Source organism: Papio anubis, chromosome 11 (genome assembly GCF_008728515.1).
Source record: "Papio anubis isolate 15944 chromosome 11, Panubis1.0, whole genome shotgun sequence".
NCBI lineage: Eukaryota > Metazoa > Chordata > Mammalia > Primates > Cercopithecidae > Papio > Papio anubis.
The window spans coordinates 55,899,684-55,921,646 of NC_044986.1; the positions used below are offsets into that span (position 1 = coordinate 55,899,684).

Consider the following 21,963-nt stretch of genomic DNA (forward strand, 5'->3'; position numbering starts at 1 on the left):
TGCAGGAGGAGTATGAGACCCAGAGAGATTAAGCAACTTGTCCAATTGTCACATAGCTCAATAGCCAGAGCAACAAGATGGCAGGAACACTTAGTCACGTGAGCTTCGCAGGGCTTCTCAAACCCTAAGATGTGTATGGAACACTGGGGATCTTGTTACAATGTGGATTCTGAATTCAGTAGGTCTCAGGGAGACTAGGATGCTGGATGCCTAACAAGCTCCCAGAAGTTGCCACTGCTAGTAGTCCTTGAATCATCTCTCACTCTATCCTTCATGACACCGTAAGCACGTCCTTCCCAATACTTCCCCAGTTGTAATTGCACCATTTGGGTAATCATTCATGTTCCCCACCAAGCTCTGAACTCCATAAGAACAGTAGCTGTGTTTTGTTTACAACTTGACCTGGCTGCTCAGCACAGTCTGGCAAAAAGGAACCAAATTAATATTTTTGAAGAGTGAAAAAGAATGACCTATTTCCAATTATAAAGCCACAACACTGCATATTAAGACTCTTATTACTTGTTGAAAAAGGATGTTTATCATGTATCTTTCCTTGTCTCAAGTCACATTATGATACCTAGTTGTAATTTCCAGCTCCCAAAGTAACATAAACAAAAGATGCCCTGCGAGGTCAGCCAGTTTAGATCTATACCTCCAGCAGAACTATGCCTAGGTTCCAGTGGAACACAATCACCTCCTTGGGCCAATGTGACGGGTTAATGTGAGGTCATTCTAAGTGTAAGGGGTAGTGTAAGTTTGAAGGAAGCCACATCACTTTTGCTCCCACCTGAGAATAATAATGACAGCAATCTATCTTAGGTTAAGGATTTCGCATATGCCAGGGACTATACTAAGCACTTTGCATCAGTTACCTCATTTCATTTTCTCTACAACCCTATGAGCGAGGCTCTCATTTTATAAGTAAGGAAGCTGAGACGTAGGGTTGTCAAACTATAGGAAATGACCCAGGCAGTCTGGCTTCAGAATAGATGATTCAAATCACCTTGTCTACTGCCTGGAAGCTCCCAGAGAAAAGAAACAACTGCCTGAAAATAGGAGTAACCTGATAACGGGTTCCAACGAATCTCAAATATACGGGTTTGGGGAGAAACACATCACATCAACAGGAGGTGGTCCTTATACCCAAAACGTAGGGTCTAATAATATAGTGTAGAAGAATAGGACGTTCTGCTACCGTTTTCAATTAACACTCAGTTGGACTCTATTTGGTTTGTGGTTAAATATACAACACTGCTGACAGGTTAAGTAAGAGCTGGTTAAAGGACATGTCTCAAAGGTCCAGATTCCTTTCACACTTAATTAGCTCTCTTATGAAACCTTGCATTAATGATTGGACCACATCAAAGAAAACAGTTATCACATAGAAGAAATCAGAATTTCGTTGAGTATGTGTGTACGAAGAAAAAACTCAAAAAGTCTAAAGGACAGAGAGCATTTGTTTTGTAAAAGCTTAAAAAGTAGAAGTTCAATAGTTATATTTTAATACTGTGAGATAAAGTGGACATGGAGAAAACAGGGAAAGAGAACACATTTTCGAGTGGGATGTAAGAAAAAAGTAAACTTGCTCTTTCTTCTTGTTAAAAAAATTTTAAAATATGGAATAAGAAAGTAGAGGCAATATTAAATACAGCAAGAGGGGCTTGAATAATTACTGTAAGAAAAAGAGTTTAGCTCTACAGATTGGTTTGTAACTACACTTGTCTTATAAATTTATTATTTACCTATGGAGGCAGCATATTATAGATTGTGAAGGCTCCAGATCTGGTTCCAGACACTTCCTAGTGTTGGCCTCAAACTGACACAATTCTTCCAAGATTCAGTTTCTTCATCTGTAAAATGGAGGCAAGAAGCACCTGCCACCTAGGATTATTGTAAGTCTTACATTAAATGACATAGAGAGAGCATTTAGTCCCAAATAGGAAATCAACATAGGTTACACTCTGCCTTCTCTCCTTTCTTATAGGTTCTGTTTTCCTAAAAGAATCTCTTCTAAGTATTTTCATTCCTAAGTCTTTGTTGATAGAAATATTTCTCACTTATCCAATTGCCCAGGGTTAAGAAAAATAATCCACCTGCAAACAGATGAAATATGTGTATAAGAAAATTGGCACAGCATATGTAAAGATTGTGCTACTGAAATGTTAAACTTGGTGTGGTAAAAATAGAATTATATAAAATGTCACATAAGTACACATCCTAAAAAATCAGCTTCACTCACAATCTCATGTACAAATTTTAGTCAATACACCAAATAATGACTATGTTAAAAAATCCAGAAGATTTTGTTTGTTTGTTTTTGTTTTGAGACTGGACCTCACTCTGTCACCCAGGCTGGAGTGCAGTGGTGTGATCACAGCTCACTGCAACCTTGACTTCCTGGACTCAGGTGATTCTTCCACCTCAGCATCTGGAGTGTGAATATCTGGGACTATAGGCATGCACCACCATGCCTGTCGACTTTTTAAAATTTTTATTTTTAGTAGAGATGGGGTTTCCTCAGGTTGCTCAGGCCTGTATCGAACTTCTGCACTCAAGGGATCTGCCTAGCTGGGCCTCTCAAAGTGCTGGGATTACAGGTGTAAGCCACCATGCCTGGCCAAAAATCTAGAACTTTCATGACTCAGTAGGATAGATGTTTTTGGGGAAAAAAATTCACTTCAGTATATGTGAATGTTTCATAAACCATAAAGAACTAAACAATACACAATGTTGTTTGTATTGCAGTGTCCTGTTGGCTTCTAGAATAAATTGGCAATGTCATAAAATGTGAGTCACTCAACATATTAAAATACACATTTTTATTCACTGTAATTCAATTTGAAATGTACATGGAAAGGAAGTCAGCTTTCTAAGAAGTTATCACAACATATATAATAGACATTAAGTCAACAAAGATAACAAACAAAATTTTTAGAAGTCTTCCCACAATTTCATCTTCTAGACTTTTGGGAGGAGTAGTAGAAATTAATATCCAGTTTTTACCAGTCATATCCAGAACACTCCCGCTCCCTAGGAAAAAAGAGAAAAGTATCCTCCAATGAACACATTTATAATACTGATTCTTTCAACGCAATCTAATATTTCCACTATAAAAAGATGGTGACCTAGGTAAGTCTTCCAGGGAATATTCCATACCTATTTGTAACCAGTCAATGAAATAAAATATTTTTCTCCCATTTATTTTGACCACTTTCTGTCAAAATCACCTTTCTTTCTAAAACAAACAACTCAGGGAACTTTCAGAGTGGCCATTCCCTTTTCATGTTATCTGTAGTAAGTTTATTTATGAAGTATCTGCAGTCATTTCAATCATTTTTATTGGCATTGGTGAAGCTGCTATTCCTCTAACTTGTAGTATTGATGTTACCAGGAAGTAAGAATTTGAAGACATGGAAGAAGGCAGGTAGTGATCAAAAAAAAAAAAAGGTGTTTTTCTTTCCTCAAGATTCTGTCTGTCATGTTTTGGTCACTTACTAAGACATCAAACATTTAATTTCCTCCACATTTCTGTATTAATAAAACAGGTTTTTTAAAATACCTGGAATTTGTGGTCTGCATTCCACATCGTTGGAACAGTTTACCAAATGTCTGTTAGGCAGGGCATTTAGAAGCATTCTTAATCCCTTTTACAGGGGATGCAAAGGCAAATAAGCAGTTTTCAAAGCCTTACACTAAAGTTCCCCATATATACTCAATTTAAAATGAACGTCAATATCAAAAAATGTGGCAAGATTTGGGTAGGAAAATACTTCATCTACTATTTTCACCCCAAAATAAAAAAGGCAGGTAGACTTTTAAGAGAATAAGAAAGAGGGAAGGGGAAAGAGATGAGTACTCTGCCAGTGTTGTCTTCTCCCATTTTGAGCAATCTTCATAATTTCTGTAATAAATTGCTCTATTCCTAGAGAAGGGAATTACTTGCCCCAAATTATGCAACAATCATTAGCAAAAGAAACATCTAGAATTTTCCCTCCATGCAACAATTCTTTTTGCCTGTGTTTCAGCGACAAGGAGCAAAAATAATACATGGGTTTGCAAAGTGATTTTCCTTCCCTCCAGAAACCTGAAACTCCAGCTTGTGTTTCTTCAGTCTGTAGCTCCTAGGGGTACCTTCAACTCTCTCCAAAAAGAGTAAGAGAGAGACTGAACTAAGAAGTGAGGAGGGGAATAGACAATTGGTGAGGAAGGAGGAGTGAGTAGACACCCATTTCTTACCTGAACTAATCCCAGCTAGTGATAGGTAACACGGCTTCTCAGTTTTCTGCTCTTGCCAGAACAAAGTGCATTCAGCACAGGTGGTCTCTTAGCAACCTTGATTCCTGTGTCAAAGCATAGCAAAGGTTTTACTGGACAGTGAGGTAGTGTAGGAAGTGAAGGGGCAGGGAGCCTACACAGAAAAACTTCTAAAATTCAAAACTAGATCGGAAGGAGATGTCTAAGAGTGAACTTTTGAAAATATGACACTTTAATTTCTGTTTATCCCAGAATCGTATAGCTTAAAACTGAACATTGGACAGAAAGATTAAGCTAAATTCTAGGATTTTCCTGGTAGGGCAAACATTCACCACACTTTTTAAAGAAATAATTCCCGGCCGGGCACGGTGGCTCACGCCTGGAATCTCAGCACTTTGGGAGGCTGAGGCGGGCGAATCACAAGGTCAGGTGTTCGAGACCAGCCTGAGCAATATGGTGAAACCCTGTCTCTACTAAAAATACAGAAAAATTAGCCGGGTGTGGTGGCGCACCCCTGTAATCCCAGCTATTCAGGAGGCTGAGGTAGGAGAATGGCTTGAACCTGGGAGGCGGAAGTTGCGGTGAGCCGAGATCGTGCCGCTGCGCTCCAGCATGGGCGACAGAGGGAGATTCCATCTCAAAAAAAAAAAAAAAAAAAAAAATTCCCTAAAAATTATTTGAAACCAAGGCTTTAATATCTTCATGACAAAACAACAATTACAACAAGAAAAACCTTCGTATGTAAGTGACCGTAACTCATGAGATTGTGGGTCTATTTTTTAAGTACAGTCATCCCTCAGTACCCATGGGCGACTGGTTCTAGAACACCCCACAGATACAGTAACCATGGATACCAAAATCCATACATGCTCAAGTCCCTGATATAAGTGGTATAGTATTTACATATAAACTACACATATCCTCCCATAAGCTGTAAATCATCTCCATAAGTTACTTATAATACCTAATACAATATAAGTGCTATGGAAATAGCTGTTATGCTGTATTGTATACAAAACAATGACAACAAAAAAAGTCTGTATATATGCAATAGAGACACATAGTTTTTTCAAAATATTTTCGATCTGTGGTTGGTTGAATCCATGGATATGGAACCCATGGACCTGGAGGGCCAACTGTATTATGTTTTAATATTTTGTATCATTTTTACAAACAAATTAGAAAATGGAGGAGTGAATTTACTACAAAAGACAAAGCTATAAAATCTGATTGCTGTCTCCTTTAACCATGTGCAGTCACACACTGCATAATGACTTGAGTCAATGAAGGACTGGCAGTAGCCCCGTGAGATTATAATAGAGTTGGCCAGGCGCAGTAGCTCATGCCTGTAATCCCAGCACTTTGGGAGGCCAAGGTGGGTGGATCACAAGGTCAGGAGTTCAAGACCAGCCTGGCCAAGATGGTGACACCCTGTCTCTACTAAAAATACAAAAATTAGCCGGGCATGGTGGCGGGCACCTGTAATCCCAGCTACTTGGGAGACTGAGGCAGAGAATTGCTTGAACCTAGGAGGTGGAGGTTGCAGTGAGCTGAGATCGTGTCACTGCACTCCAGCCTGGGCGACAGAGTGAGACTCTGTCTCAAAAACAAAAAACAAAAAAACAACAACAAAAAAACAAGATTATATAACAGAGTTGTAAAACTCCTGTGTCTTAGTGAAGTCAGAGTTGTTATAATGTCATAGCACAATGCATTACTCATGTGTTTGTGATGATGCTGCTATAAACAAACCTACAGCACTGCCAGTCCTGTGAAAGCACAGCACATGCAAAGATGTATGGTACATAATACTTGATAATGATAATAAATGACTGTGTTAATAGTTTATGTATTAACTATACTATACTTTTAATCATGATTTTAGAGTGCACACCTTGTACTTATTTTAAAGTTAACTGTAAAACAGCCCCAGGTAGGTCCTTGAGGTATTCCAGAAGAAGGCCATCATTATCATAGGAGATGACAGTTCCATGCATGCTATTGTCCCTGAAGACCTCCCAGTGGGACAAGATGCAGACGTGGAAGACAGTAATGTTAATGATCCTGACCCTGTGCAGACCTAGGCTAATGTGTGTGTTTGTGTCTTATAAGAAAAAAAAATAAAAATTTTAATAGAAAAAAGCTTATAGAATTAGTATATAAAGAAAGAAAATATTTGTGTACAGCCTTACAATGTGTTTGTGCTTTAAGCTAAGGATTATTATTGAGTCAAAACATTAAGAAAATTAAAAAGTTTATAAAGTAAAAAATTACAGATATAAAATTTAATTTTTTTTCTTTTTCTTTGTTTTCTTTCTTTTTTTTTTTTTGAGACAGAGTCTGCTCTTGTCGCCCAGGCTGGGGTGCAATGGTGCGATCTCAGCGTACTGCAACTTCTGCCTCCTGGGTTCATGAAATTCTCCTGCCTCAGCCTCCCGAGTAGCTGAGATTACAGGAATGCACCACCATATCTGGCTGATTTTTGTATTTTTAGTAAAGACGGTGTTTCACCATGTTGGCTAGGCTGGTCTTGAGCTCCTCCCCTCAGGTGATCCATCTGCTTCAGCCTCCCAAAGTGCTGAGATTACAGAGGTGAGCCACTGTTCCCAGCCTATTTCTTTATTCTGAAACTTAACTCGTTACTGATGAAAGAAAAAAAAGATAAATAAATTTAGTGTAGCCTAAGTGTACAGTGTTCATAAAGTCTAGAGTAGTGTACAGAAATATCCTAGGCCTTCACATTCACTCACCGTTCACTCAGTGACTCACCCAGTGCAACTTCCAGTCCTACAAGCTCCATTCATGGGAAATGCCCTATACAGGTGTACCCCTGTTTATCTTTTATACCACATTTTTACTGTACCTTTTTTATTTTAATTTTTTATTTACTTCTTTATTTTATTTTTTTTTTGAGATAGTATCTCACTCTGTCACCTAGGCTGGAGTGCAGTGGCACAAATACGGCTCACTACAGGCTTGACCCCCCCAGGCTCAAATGATGCTGCCACCCCAGCCTCCTGCATAGCTGGGACTACAGGTGTGTGCCACCATGCCTAGCTAATTTTTTGTATTTTTTAAGGAGATGGGGTTTTGCCACATTGCCCAGGCTGATACTGAAGCCCTGAGCTCAAGCAACCCACCTGCCTCAACCTCCCAAAGTTCTGGGATTACAGAGGTGAGCCACCACACCCAATCTATTTCCTTATCTTGAAACAGGAGCTTGCTCTGTTACCCAGGCTGGAATGTAGTGGTGTGGTCATAGCTCACTGTAACCTTGAACTCCTGGACTCATTCAATCCTCCCTCCTCAGCCTCCTGAGTAGCCACGGCTACAGGTGTGCACCGCCTTGCCTGGCTAATTTTTAATTTTTTGTAGAGACAGAGTCCTGCTATGTTGCCCAGGCTAGTCTCGAACTCCTGACCTCAAGCAATCCTGGAGAACAGGAGTGCGATTCTAGCTCACTGCAGCCTCAAAGTGCTGGCCTCAGGTGGTCCTCACCTCCTCAGTTTCCCAAAGTGCTGGGGAGCCACTGCACCTTGATGATATTAAAATGTTTAAATATGATTATAACTCATACTCATGAGCACCCATTACACTCCTAAGTGTATCCCCCACCAGAATGCATGGCTATCTGCCTACCAAGACACATATCCAAACATCGTAATAGCTTCAATATGGAAACAACTTAAATGCCATTAGAACAAGGATAAATTGTGGACAGTCATATAATGGAATATTATACAATAATAAAAATTCAACTACAGCTATAGACAAAAACAATGATGAATCTTACAAATATAACATTGAATTTAAAAATACAAAAACAGGTGAATGTAACAACGATAGCACTGAATTTTAAAAAGCAAGGCACAAAAGACAACAGTGTAAGTACATTTATATAAACTAGAAAAATAGAGTTAAAGTGCATGGTTTAGCAGTATATATATGGTTGATAGTAATGTAAGTGGTAAATTTATCAAGAAAAGAAAGAGATCCATCCTGGTTAATATGGTGAAACCCCATCTCTACTAAAAAGTACAAAAAACTAGCCGGGCGAGGTGGCGGGCGCCTGTAGTCCCAGCTACTTGGGAGGCTGAGGCAGGAGAATGGCGTGAACCCGGGAGGCGGAGCTTGCAGTGAGCTGAGATCTGGCCACTGCACTCCAGCCCGGGCGACAGAGCGAGACTCCGTCTCAAAAAATAAAAACAAAAAAAAAAAAAAAAGAAAGAGATTTGCTACCACAAAATCAGAGTAGGCCTGACTTTAGGGAGTATAGGGGAAGGAAATAGGCAAGAGATTCTAACAATGTTTCATTTCTTGTCCTGGGTGGTGGTTATACTAGCAATCACTTTTTAACTATTTATTAAACTGTACATAGAAGCTTCATGTAATTTCCTTCCTTCCTTCCTTCCTTTCTTTCTTTTTTCTTTTTCTTTCTTTCTTTTCTTTCTCTTTCTCTCTCTTTCCTTCTTTCCTTCTTCCTTTCCCTTCCCTTCCCTTCCCTTCCTTTCCTTTTCTTTCTTTCTTTCCTTCCTTCCTTCTTGCTTGCTTTAGAGAGTCTCACTCTGTATCCTAGCTTGAAGTGTGGTGGTACAATCCTATTTCATTTCAGCCTTGAACTCCTGGACTCAAGCAATCCTTCCACCTCAGTCTCACGAGTAGCTGGGACCACAGGCACATGCCACACCACTCAGGTAGTTTATTTTTATTTTTGTAGAAACAGGGTCTCACTATGTTCTCCAGGCTGGTCTTGAACCCCTGGCCTCCAGTGATCCTCCTGCCTCAGCCTCCCAAAGTGGTGGGATTACAGACATAAGCCACTGTACCTGGCCTTCATGTGTTTTTCTGTATGTATGTTAGACTTCATAATTAATATACTAAACAAAATAAAAGACCAGAGAGAAATACATCCAAATGTCACTAGTGGCCATAGTTGTGAAGTTGGGTGGAAGGAATTTGGGTGATTTTCGTTTCCCTTGGCTGTTTCCATTTCTCACTGCCCACCCCCGCTTGCTGTTTCCTTTTCTTACATTCATTCATTTAAAATGATATTGCCTATATAACTTCAGAACACTAAGGAAAGTAGTCTCAATACTGCTAGTCTTCTTCCCTCTGATATATTTCAAAGTAATTTATACTGACTTTATTTTTGTCAAACCAATCATTATAACAAATATGAATGAAAGGAAAATTACATTTATCAATGAAACATTTTAATGAAAGTATGTAACTTCTATGATAAACAAGGCAAATCTCTTCCACCATGAGGAACAGGAACCAGGGGTTCCTGTTTGCTTTTTGCCCTTGATGTTGATCTGTTTCTAGATCTAGATAATTGGAAGGACACAAATTTGTCTCATCACAAGTTTCCTAACACACCCAGATTTTACTGTGGATTAAAATTATGCGTCACATGGTGCTTGGATTTACATTTTGCTCATTAGTTTTCACTCAGCTAGAATCATGGTAGTAAGTGTTTCTTCTTTAGCATGGAAGGGGCATTTGTTGGAGAGAATAGCTATTTAACAGCAGTAATTTTCAGGATAAAATATTTCCTAGTTTTTTCATCTGATAGAAACATGTACCAAAAAATATACACAAATTTTAAACAAGTTAGGACACCTTAAAAACTATGCTACAACTTACTGAATGTGTTTATCTCAAGACTTTGGTCTTATCTTGAACGTAGCGTTTTAACATCATAGTTAAAATGACATGACCTCCCGTTTCTGATATGATAGCTGAGGTTATTTTGGGTCAAATTTTTTTTTTATGTTGAAACTTCAGCTGACAACAAATAATTTCCCCTCCCATGTGAATGCCTCTGCCTTTCTTTTCCTCATTTCTAGAGGCCATTGGGAGTCACTTTATTATTTTATAGAATGTTGCACAGAAAGTAGAATGGATACTCTCATCTAGTTTATAAATCTTTACTTCTTCCTTTGATTCTATCAAGATTCAGGTCCAAGATTTCAGTATCTAATTCGAATTGACCTGTTCATTTCTTATTAGATAGTTGAGGAGTGGTATCCCACAGTTAGACAAATGAGAGTAGCAGAAACCTCTGGTTTCTAGGAGCTGGACTTCCTTGTATTCTCTGTTCTTCATTCTGCCACCAGTTTGTAAGCCCTTGCCTTTGAAGTCAACTCTGACTCCAGGGCCATAAGAAGAATGTATTTTCTAAATGGCTTGGTCCTCTGGCAAAAAACAACAACAAAACAACAACAACAAAAATCCCTCTATTATATAAAAATATTACTAGTTTTGAGACTTCACACTTTTCTCAATTTCTCCTAACCTCTAACAGTTCTCTTTATTAAGTGTACATTTTTGGTTAGGACAAAGAACAGAATGAATATACTTCGCAAAGTCTCTTTTTCACTCAAAAGAAAAACACTTTTCATTGGATTCAAATTTATAGTCTTAAACACATGAGTCACACTTCAAAAATATTTTCTTTTTTGATAAAAATTTTCTAATCCTTCTCCTTGTTTCAATCAATGTCTAACAGTTAAGATAATATTGATAGAAGTTCCCTAGAGATACATGTTGAAAAATGAGACACAGTTGAAATCTGTCCACTTTTGCTTAATAGGCCACTTAAGTAAATAATATTATAATAACCACCATGTATTGAGGGTCTATTATGTGCTGGGCACTGCTTATGCACAACTGGGAGATGAAGGACACTGAGTATTCTGTGCCATAGTTTAGAAACTAATCCAGTACTTCAGCTTCCAGATGCCACGTTCTTTCAACTATACAGATTTATTCATGTTTTCAAATGAAAAGTTACTTTTGAAATTATCTACATTATAATGGAAATTGACTATACTGGCATGGAAACATCACATAATTATTAATGGACACTCCTTCTTCAGTCCTGGATCCTTTCTATATATGTGAGCTGTTTGTGGAACAATGGGATGGAAGGGTTCACAGTTACCCCTCTGGGCCTGATAACCCCAAATTTGCGGGAATTCACTTTACAACAGTTAGTTGCTAATTTATTCACATCAAAACAATCTGTCCTTTGTAAATGGGATATTGCCCAGATCACAACTGTGAGCTCACTATTTAACAACAAATTTAGCTGAAAGTACAGCTTTTTTTTTTTTTTTTTTTTTTTAGACAGAGTTTCATTTTTGTTGCCCAGGCTGGAGTGCAATGGCACGATGTTGGCTCACTGCAACCTTCACCTCCTGGATCCAAGCCATTCTCCTGCCTCAGCCTCCCGAGTAGCTGGGATTACAGGCATGCACCACCATGCCTGGCTAATTTTTGTATATTTAATAGAGATGGGGTTTCTCCATGTTGATCAGGCTGGTCTTGAACTCCGAACCTCAGGTGATCTGTCCGCCTTGGCCTCCCAAAGTGCTGGGATTACAGGCGTGAGCCACTGCGCCCGGCCAAAAGTACAGTTTTTATTATTTATTTTTATTATCTTTTACTATCTACTGTATTCATATTTATTATTATTTGTTTTTAACTGCTTGTTACCTCACAGCTAACAAGTTTCTCCCCTTGATCTCCTTAACATTAACTAATCTGAGAAATAATAAGAATGCTGCCAAGACATGGTGTTTGAGAGATGGGTCTAGAATCAGACTGACAGAGTTTGAATCTCAGGTCTGCCACTGTGCACGACACCTTAAGCAAGTTACATTAACTCTGTGCCTCAGTTGGCACTTCCATAAAGTGGGGATAATGGTACCTGCTTCTTGGGGTAGCCTGAGAATTCAATGAGATAACACTCATGCCTAGAAAGTAAACATTTAGTAAGTGATAGTGTCTACTATTAATTAGTCTAGCATATTACTGTTACATAGTAGCTCTTGAATGAATCATTCTTCTCAAGTTCTCTTTAAGCACCTAAATAGGCAAAACTGTTAAACTCCTATTCGTCCTTTGAGATTCAATGTCACCTCCTCTGTTATCCAATCTGACTTCCTTAGTCAGAATGTATTTCCCACTTGTCCGCAACATGTTGCCAGTGACCACACTGTATCAAGGTTGTTTACATGCAATACCCCCATGGTCAGTGATGCTTTCCTAGAAGGTAGGGGATGGCCTTATTCATCCTAGATTCCAGGGCCTCACAGTGTCCGACACTAATTAGTTCTCAACAAATACTGACTTGACTATACTTAAAGCAGAAGCTTTCTGGGAAGAATGAAAGTTCACTTTGTCCAAATGACAATTACAATAAGAAAAACGTACGTAGTAAGTCTACTTTTCCCAGCAAATAATTTTAAAAATAAAATCCCAAAGTTGGGTGCTTGCAACTTGTCTCCCTGTGGAAAACATCTCGCTTTCCCACAAAGTATATGTTCAAGACAACTGTCTTTTAGAAACTTGAGAAATCATATGGGAACTATGTCTTACTAATGCTTTTCCTTTTGTTTTGCTTTTTGTTTGTTTGTTTGTTTTTTGCTTGTAATTAGGGAAGCAAGTCAAGTTGCTGGAAGGCAAGAAAAACTTGGCACAAAATCTAGAGGGTTTTAGAATGGGATGATCTGTTGGGATGGCCACCATTTCTGCAGCATACTGGAGGTTTGCCCTCACTAAACTCAAATTCAAGTAATTTGGGGAAATTTGGGCATATGCAATGGTCAATGAATTTTTTGTGTTCTGTAAGCTTCTAAAATTTGAGTTCAAGCTGCATTTTCTGAGCTCATCAAGGTCCCCTTCAATTCTGCCCAAAGTTGAATTATATGAGAAAGGAAATTTAACACATATCTGAGAAATTAACTTATCAATGACATGAGCCTTGTTTCATAGAAAGCTTGCACAGGAATAAAATAATGCATATGACTATGTTTAAATGATGGCAGGCATTATTCTTGCACCTTGTTTCCTGATTAAGACACGATTTCAAGGCAATTATTCTCTTTCCAGCTAAGAAAACCAACAATGGGGAAAGATGGGAAGTACTAACAAAATGTTGGTATAGAGAAGATACTGGAGCTTTTGTAAACTTCTCATCAGACAAACGAGGCCCAAAGAAGTGCAGAGACTTGTCTGAGGTCACACACTGACTTTTTCCAAAGCTAGTGCCACAATTGCCTCAGCAATTTTCTGATATTTATGATAGACTGGATTCTCCATTTCACCAGAGTCAGCTACATGAGGAGAGTCTGCCTTCATCACCCTCCAACATCTTTGCTTCCAGCCCATGTATAACCAGAGTCCAGAGCAAAGTAAATCACAAGTGAAAAGTGGAAAATGTGGCAGGTCAGGGCCACAAGGGAAAGAATTTGACAAAGTGGACTTCGACTGAACACAGAAACATGTTTGTTACAGATGGTCGGTCAGCAAGGTGGAGTGAGGAGACAGTGCAGGATCTGAACCGGATGGAACCAGTTTGAGATCCTGGCTCTCACCAGTATTAACTCTGCAGCCTTGGACAAAGCACCTAACCTCAGATGCTACCTCATCTGGAGAACAGAGAGAGTAATATCTGTCTTGTGGGGGGTCTAAAGGACTTTATTCGTAACTGAAGCTCAGAGCCTTCTACACACACTTTGATTTTAATCTCATAAAACTTTATGAGGTGGAATATTCCTACCACTATTTTCTTACTCAAAAAGATGGAAACCCAGAGAGGTTAAGATAGGTGTCCAACGTTACACATGTAGTAAGAAATGACCAAGGATTTTTATGGAAATTTGTTTGGTTCCAATGCCCATGGCCTTAGCCACTGCAATATAGCAGTGAGCCAAGAGGCCGGGCATGGTGGCTCACACCTGTAATCCCAGCACTTTGGGAAGCCAAGGCGGGCAGATTACCTGAGGTCAGGAGTTCAAGAACAGCCTGGTCAACATGGCAAAACCCTGTCTCTACCAAAAATGCAATAATTAGCCCAGCATGGTAGTGTGTGCCTGTAGTCCCAGCTACTTGGGAGACTGAGGCACAAGAATCACTTGCACCTGGGAGGCAGAGGTTGCAGTGAGCCGAGATCATGCCACTGAACTCCAGCCTGGGTCTCAAAAAAACAAAATAAAACAAGCAAACAAAAAAAGTAAGCCAAGAGCCCAGCATGCTGCCTGACACTCAATAAATAGTGCCTAGTTAAATGAAGCAGCAGATTCAGAAAAACGGCCACTTCCTTGCAGCCCAACCATGAAGAGGGATGGAGTGGCTCGGTTAGATGAGAGGAAACAAATAGCCTTTAAGAGATGGAAAGCCCAGAGAAGCTGAGGCAGACACACAGACACATGAGCAGCGGGGTGTTGGCTCGCGTGGCAGCACTCCTGAGGGTCCATCTGATCACCCACCCGCCCCCGGTGGGAAAGCAGGTTACAGACCTGTCAGGAGCCACTGTGTTTCTCTTCTCTTCAATGGCACCTCTCTTGCTCTCTCTCTCTCTCTCTCTCTCTTTTTTTGAGACGGAATTTTTCTCTTGTTGCCCAGACTGGAGTGCAATGGTGCAATCTTGGCTCACTGCAACCTTCACCTCCTGGGTTCAAGTAATTCTCCTGCCTCAGCCTCTGAGTAGCTGGGATTACAGGTGCCCACCAACACACCGGCTAATTTTTGTATTTTTAGTAGAGATAGGGTTTCACCATGTTGGACAGGCTGGTCTTGAACTCCTGACCTCAGGTGTTCCATCCGCCTCGGCCTCCCAAAGTGCTGGGATTACAGACATGAGCCATCAAGTCCGGCCCACTTGCTTTCTTTTTAGGTCAACATCTGTTCAGTTTTGACTTTCCCAAGCCGTTGATGGCCATGCTTCAAATGTTTGAAGTAAATGTTCTGGCCCTAAAAAGAACATTTTTTTTCTACATATGAACAAATATGACTTCTTAATCATCCACTATCAGGACTCCTGAAGGCTACAGTTTCTAACTGCCATATTCTTGCCCTAAACAGATCATACACTGCCCCTGAGATGACATGAATTTACTCAGTTATGGGCACTGAACATTACGAAATATTCTGGAATTGAAATAATCAAAATGTTATCAACCATCTCCCTGCCAGGTTTTCCAGCCCTCTCCATGAATCACAGTTGTGATGCACTTTTACAAAGCCAGATGAAAGGCCTGGAGCCCTGGCTGGGTATCAACTGTGTAAGGTTTCCACAGAGAGCCCCAACACAGCAGTGCCAGCAGACACTTGTCCTTTGAGTAGTGTGAGGATGCAGAAATGGGACTAAGGGGGACTTGTTTGTGTTTTTTGACCTGCAGAACTCAGATATCCAAACAAGTGTCATTCCCATTTGGAGTTGGTGAATGGAGGGGAGTGGGGAAATCTCTGGACTTTTTTGAGTACTCAAAGGCATTTGGCAGAACCTTTTAAACTGCCTACTTGGCCTGCAACACACACTCCTTGGTATAAATTCACTGGTGGCAATGTTTTTAGGTGCAGATTTGATTTCTGAGACAAGCTGATTGTTCTCTGGAGTCAAGTTTAGCTGAAAATAAATGGCTAGGCTGGAGAATAGAATTTCAAGTTTAAATGACAGACTATAACCACCTTTAGAGTAGAAATGATATCTCCAGCATTTTCCACAGAGCTTGGACAAAGTAAGTGCTTAATAACATATTTTTTCCCCCATAGGGCAGATGAGGTGTGACTTTAAAAGGTGTTGCTCTTCTATGCGTCACAAAGTCATTACTTAGAAGGTGATACTTGGCCAGCTGTGGTGGCTCACACTTATAATTCCAGCACTTTGGGAGGCCCAGGAGTTTGAGACCATGCTGGGCAACATGGCAAAACCCTGTCTCTACTAAAAATATATATATACAAAAATTAGCTTGGCATGTTGGTGCACACCTGTAGTCCCAGGTACTCGAGAGGCTGAGGTGGAAGGATCACTTGGAGCCTAGGAGGTGGAGGTTGCAGTGAGGTGATATCAAGTCACTGCACTCCAGCCTGGGTAACAAAGTAAGACTCTGTCTCAAAAAAAAAAAAAAAAAAAGTGATACCTAAGGAGGGGGACTGAACCATGAGCAAGCCCATTCTGAGTTTTATAGACCCCGTTTTTGGTTAGCACATGGTGTCTTGCACATGCTAGGAATTAAATACATATTTGCACAATTAAAGTTTGTAGAGGAAAACAAAAATCCAGTCATATCTCCTGAGTTACAGGGCAACACTTTGGAAAGCAGGTATTGAGACGACCCTTCTTTCGGTCGTATCCAGACACACAGAATCTAATATGGCATGGGTGGAAATCAGTCCTTTGGAAACACAGAAAGACAGAGCAAAAGAAAAATGTTAGAATGCTGATTATAATAGAACAGATACGTTTATGGAAATAATAGTTTATATTTTGAAGTTGTTTTGGGAGGTTTCTCATCATCGTTGATCTTAGCTGTAGACTTAATACCTTGATTGCTAACAATATACCATCCTCCAATCCACCTGTCCTCAGCATTTGCATGGTTTACACTATTCTAAAAATGAAGTTATTAAAAGTAGTAAAAGTTGAATATTGCCTCTACAGTTTAAATTCATGTTTCCCATCAAAAACCACAATTGGAGGCTCTGGATTTAAATTGGAAACAAATGAGAGATAATTAGGAAGATTCAGGAAAAACTCAAAGAAGGAATTTATAAATTCCTGTCACTGTCACTATACTTGGCTACTTATATACATTGAGTAAACCCCACCACATTGTTAAGAGACTATGATTCTCATTTTACAAACGAGCAAACTGAGGCTCAGAGTGGTTGAGTACTTTCTTAGGATCACACAGCTTGTACATGGTCCAAGCCAGGGCTCAACAACAAGCCCACATCTGCCTCCTTCCAGTTCACTGTCATGCCTCCCTTACGCATTTTATTTAGAAGCCTGGTGCACATGTTCAAGAATTGAACATACGTAACCAAAGCAGAAAGCTATATTAGTCTATGGTCTTGAAGAAGGATTGGAGTGTCAGGTTTCAGCCCTGCTCAAGAGAACCAAGCAGGGCATTGGCCTTTCTGAGCTTCAGGGTCCCCCTTTTCTAGACAGAAGACATAGTGATCTACTTTGAAGGACTCTCAGAAGCAACCAGTATAAACAAGGCTGCAAAGACAAAGCCTTTGGCTAAAAAACAAGGAAGCAATAAATCCATGGAACAAGACAGGTGCCCTCTCTGATCCAAACCTAGAACAAGGGGGAAGAAAACAAAAGTGCCCAGGTTTCTTGTCCAACTACTCCTCCCCGCCAAGTCCCCCATGTATACTTTTCATATGTGAAAATTCTCTTTGCAATCACTGGAATTCTATTTGGAGAGAAAATACAAGAAAACAGGAGGTCAAGCTGCAGCCACAGAGCTTGGTCAAGTAATTTATATATCATTAATCCTTTGCTTCTCCTCCTGCCTTTATTTAACCAAAAGAAAATGAGAGGAGTAGAAATGTAATTCATTGATCTCTCTTTGTAATCAGTCTTATAAAAAGTGGAGAGATGTTGCAGGGATAGGAAATAGGCTTTGTGAATCTCAGTGAATTTTAATCTATTACATCTCCCTCCATCAGAAGCACATAAGAGTCACACTAAACTTTCCTCCAAAATCAACATCTTAAAATGCTACATTAAAAAACACACACACACACACAAACAAAAAAAAAACCCACTTACTGTTCAGGGGTTCAATAAGCAAAGTCCAAAGTCAAGGGAATGATCTCTCTCTTTTATGAAAAACACCATATGGTCTTAGTGGATCAGGAGGCTCACTGGTCTGTTATTAATAACTGGCTTAGAGCTTTATGAAGAAACATGAGCCAGAATGTCACGAGAGGAGGCAAGTGGAAAGAAATTGACAGGCACAGGTGGAGTAAATTATAACAAAGATATACTTATGCCCACACAGGAGCTCGAAGAACCCATGAGAAGGAGATCAGTTCCTCCACAATCAATAGGCCCTTATATCAAGTTTTTGAAGATTTAAACAACCCATAAAATATCCTGAATGTCATCGGGGAACATCACACAGCAGAGTGTGTTGAAAGGGTGGGGGCCTGGGGGAGGGATAGCATTAGGAGAAATACCTAATGTAAATGATGAGTTAATAGGTGCAGCACACCAACATGGCATATGTATACCTATGTAACAAACCTGCACGTTGTGCACATGTACCCTAGAACTTAAAGATAATAATTTAAAAAAATCCTGAAGGTCAAAAAACACCATGACTCATTTAATGTTATACTATCCTTTGCTCTTCTGAACAATTCTTTTCCATGGACATGTAAATATCTTTTTAAATTGATACATTTTACCTTGTTTACATTGACTCTTCAATTTTAAAAATATATCAAGAAATGGATTTTGAAATGCACATTATCAACTTTTTAAAGTTTTTTTTACCTGTGAGCGTATTAGCTGCCTTCCCTTAGAGATCCCAAAACAATTCCTGGAAACATATAGGTGCATGTGGCAGCTGGAGGCTGGATCTTGGGATTGTATCATACATAAAAAGAAACCTGTAGAATTCACGTGGTAAGAATGGAGGTGTAATCATCACCTTACTTCTGGTTTGCAGTGGCTCTCCTCTTTTGGAAACTTATATTTCAAAACATTCCGAATTCTATGCCTCCCCTCCTCCCCCATAAATGACATCAAATTGTTTATAATATTAACAGTATGTCTTTAGACCTAATTACATCAAACCCTGGCTCTGTCCGAAGTATTAAAAGAAACTGACAATTACGTGGCTCGGAGTGGTGGCTCATGCCTGTAATATCAGCACTTTGGGAGGCCAAAGCAGGCAGATGGCTTGAGCTCCGAAGTTTGAGACCAGCCTGGGCAGCATGGTGAAACCCAGGATCTACAAAAAAAAAAAAAAAAAAAGAAAAGAAAAGAAAAGAAAAGTAGCCAGGTGTGGTGGCACATGTCTGTAGTCCCAGCTACTCAGGAGGCTGAGGCAGAAGGATCACTTGAACCCTGGAGATAGAGGTTGCAGTGAGCCAAGATCATGCCATGGCACTCCAGCCTAGGTAACAGAGCAAGACTGTGTCTCAAAAATTAAAAAAGAAAGCTGACAATTAGAGAAGTTATTGAAATACCTAAAGATTGTTAAATTGCCTCTTCTTCTTCTTCTTCTTTTTTTTTTTTTTTACAGAGACAGGACTCATTCTGTCACCCAGACTGAAGTGCAGTATCATGATCATAGCCCACTGCAGCTTTGAACTTCTGAGTTTAAGCAATCCTCCCACCTTGGCCTCTTGAGTAGCTGGGACCATAGGCATGTGCCACTGCACCCAGCTACATTTTTTTTTTTTTTTTTTCATTTTCTGTAGAGATGAGGTCTTGCCTGGTCTTCAATCCTGGACTCAGGTGACCCTTCTGCCTGTGTCTCCCAGTGTGATGGAATTACAGGCGTGAGCCACTGCACCCAGCCAACTGCTTCATTCTTCAGGTTCCAGCTGCTTGTCACCCTGGCTCAGATCTAGTAACTGGTCTTTTGTCAAACTAAACCTTTTTCAGCTAAATGCTGCGGTGGATGGGGTGGACACCTCCCTACAGACCTCACATAGTGGAATGTTATTCTACTGAGGCAACTGTGAAAAAGAGAAACTGATATGCTAGTGACGCTCAGTTTAATAGATGGGAGAGAAGGAGTGGAATAGGCATAGAGCCTTTCTTTTTTTTCCCATTCTCTGGTCAATTAAAAAAATTTGAGTATCCACTGAATACATGTATTTTTGTTTATAGAACATATGCATATACTATTCTAAGTATATCATTTACATCATAAAATACAAATACAATTTTTAAAAGAAGAAATGTAAAAATAAATAGACATTCTAATATTTTCTTACCACACTTCCAATGGGTCATCTTTACCGGTCCCTGGGGCATGGACTGTGCAGCTGACTGATGAGTGTTCAGAACACCAGGCCCACCACTTATTAGGTGTTGTGGGTTGCATTGCATCCCCTAGAGACATTTTCAAGCCCAAGTCCTCTGTACCTGTGAATGTGACCCTATGTGGAAATCTTGCTGATATCATCTTGCTGATATAATCAAGATGAGATCATGCTAGATTAGGGTAGGCCCTAATCTAATGACCTGAGGCCTTGTGACAAGCGGGAAATGGGGACATAATCAGACATATAAGGAGATATCATGTGACAAAGGAAATATATATTGGAGTGATGTGTCCACAAGCCAAGGAATACCAAGGACTGTGGGCAACCACCAGAGAAGCAAGGGAGAGGCAAAGGAAGACCCTTCCCCAGAGCCTTCAGAGGGGCCACGGTCCTGCTGACACCTTAATCTTGGTCTTCTAGTCTCCAGAACTGACACAATAAATTTCTTTGTTTTAAGCCACCCTGTTGGTGGTAGAATTGAACTTCTAATACTTTAATGCAAATGTTTTAGGAATTCAAATTCAAAAAATTTAGGTAACTCTTTTTTTAAAAAAAGACTACTTGAATGGCCGGGCGCGGTGGCTCAAGCCTGTAATCCCAGCACTTTGGGAGGCCGAGACGGGCGGATCACGAGGTCAGGAGATCGAGACCATCCTGGCTAACACAGTGAAACCCCGTCTCTACTAAAAAAAATACAAAAAACTAGCCGGGCGTGGTGGCGGCGCCTGTAGTCCCAGCTACTCGGGAGGCTGAGGCAGGAGAATGGCGGGAACCCGAGAGGCGGAGCTTGCAGTGAGCCGAGATCGCGCCACTGCACTCCAGCCTGGGCGACAGAGCGAGACTCCGCCTCAAAAAAAAAAAAAAAAAAAAAAAAAAAGACTACTTGAATATTTATTTTTTGATGGAAAGAGCTGTCTTCTGAGTTATTCAAGTTCAGCATAATGCAAGCATGCATTTGTCTTCTATTTGGGCTTATTCTTCCTGAACCTAGACAGCTCTACTGATTAAATAAACTACCATTATGTTTCCTAGATGTTTAAGATGATGAAAACTGGAGATGTGTGTTCACCTAAATTAAATTATTATTCTGACAACTTCATTTCAACAATAATTATGTTTTTTGGTATGTCAGCTTGAAGACAGTCTCTAAGATCTTTTAGTAACTTAAAACTTATGCGAGTTTAGGTTAATTAATGGATAGTCATTAAATACCTAGATCATTTCTAATAAGATAAAGTATTAAAATATTAATCACTAAGCATAATTTTAAGGCTGTATGTATTTTGCCATATTGAGAAATTGTACTATAAGGACATCTAAGCTATCAAACATTGTAAAGCGTATATTCATAAGCTTTGCTACACAATTGTAGTATCTGACAGCTCACAGGTATCTACCTCATAGCTATCTCTGTGAAATAGAAGTTAAAAAGTTACAATTAATATTGTGAGTGAGATTCTCTAGGAAAAATAATTGCAGAGAAGAGAACTTTGTATGCCAGGTTCTCAGGATGTATTTTTGCTGAGGGAAAGAAGCAGAGTTTTGTCCTAAAGTAAAATGACTGGCTGTTCCAGAATGAGGAAGAATAGGTAGCACAAAACCTGAATAGATGTAGAAACCTGTAGAAGGTGCACAGAAAGGGGATTTTATTTGCCATAGTCAACACTGGCTAAGGTTTAGTGGCTTTATTTATAAGATTGTCTTAAAAGAGCCTTGATATCAAATATTATGTTGATACAAAATTAAAACTGCTCTTCTGTCTGTTAAATGACAAAATTTTCTTGAATCATTTATGTACTTAAGAGGTTAAGATTTTTCTTTACCTTTTGAGAAATCTACCTAAAAGGCAATGATTCTATTTTATCAGAATAATTTTCTGTGCTTTACTTTCAGTTTTTCATG

The 21,963-nt window shown here is 39.6% G+C and overlaps 1 protein-coding gene across 1 annotated transcript; it reads right to left on the reverse strand.

Moving 5' to 3' along the window:
- Positions 1 to 2,804: 2,804 nt before the first annotated feature.
- On the reverse strand, positions 2,805 to 18,008 carry MRLN (myoregulin). Its single transcript, XM_017963063.3, has 3 exons — positions 17,828 to 18,008; positions 4,237 to 4,340; positions 2,805 to 3,030 (listed from the first exon to the last, which is right to left on the reverse strand). Exon 3 carries the CDS (start codon positions 3,008 to 3,010, stop codon positions 2,870 to 2,872), a length of 141 nt encoding a protein of 46 aa, XP_017818552.1. The 5' UTR covers positions 3,011 to 3,030; positions 4,237 to 4,340; positions 17,828 to 18,008; the 3' UTR covers positions 2,805 to 2,869.
- Between the last annotated feature and the right edge of the window lie 3,955 nt (positions 18,009 to 21,963).

What these genes read in the sequence shown, in the direction of transcription:
- MRLN (XM_017963063.3), bottom strand. Translation starts at nt 3,010, where the DNA reads ATGACTGGTAAAAACTGGATATTAATTTCTACTACTCCTCCCAAAAGT.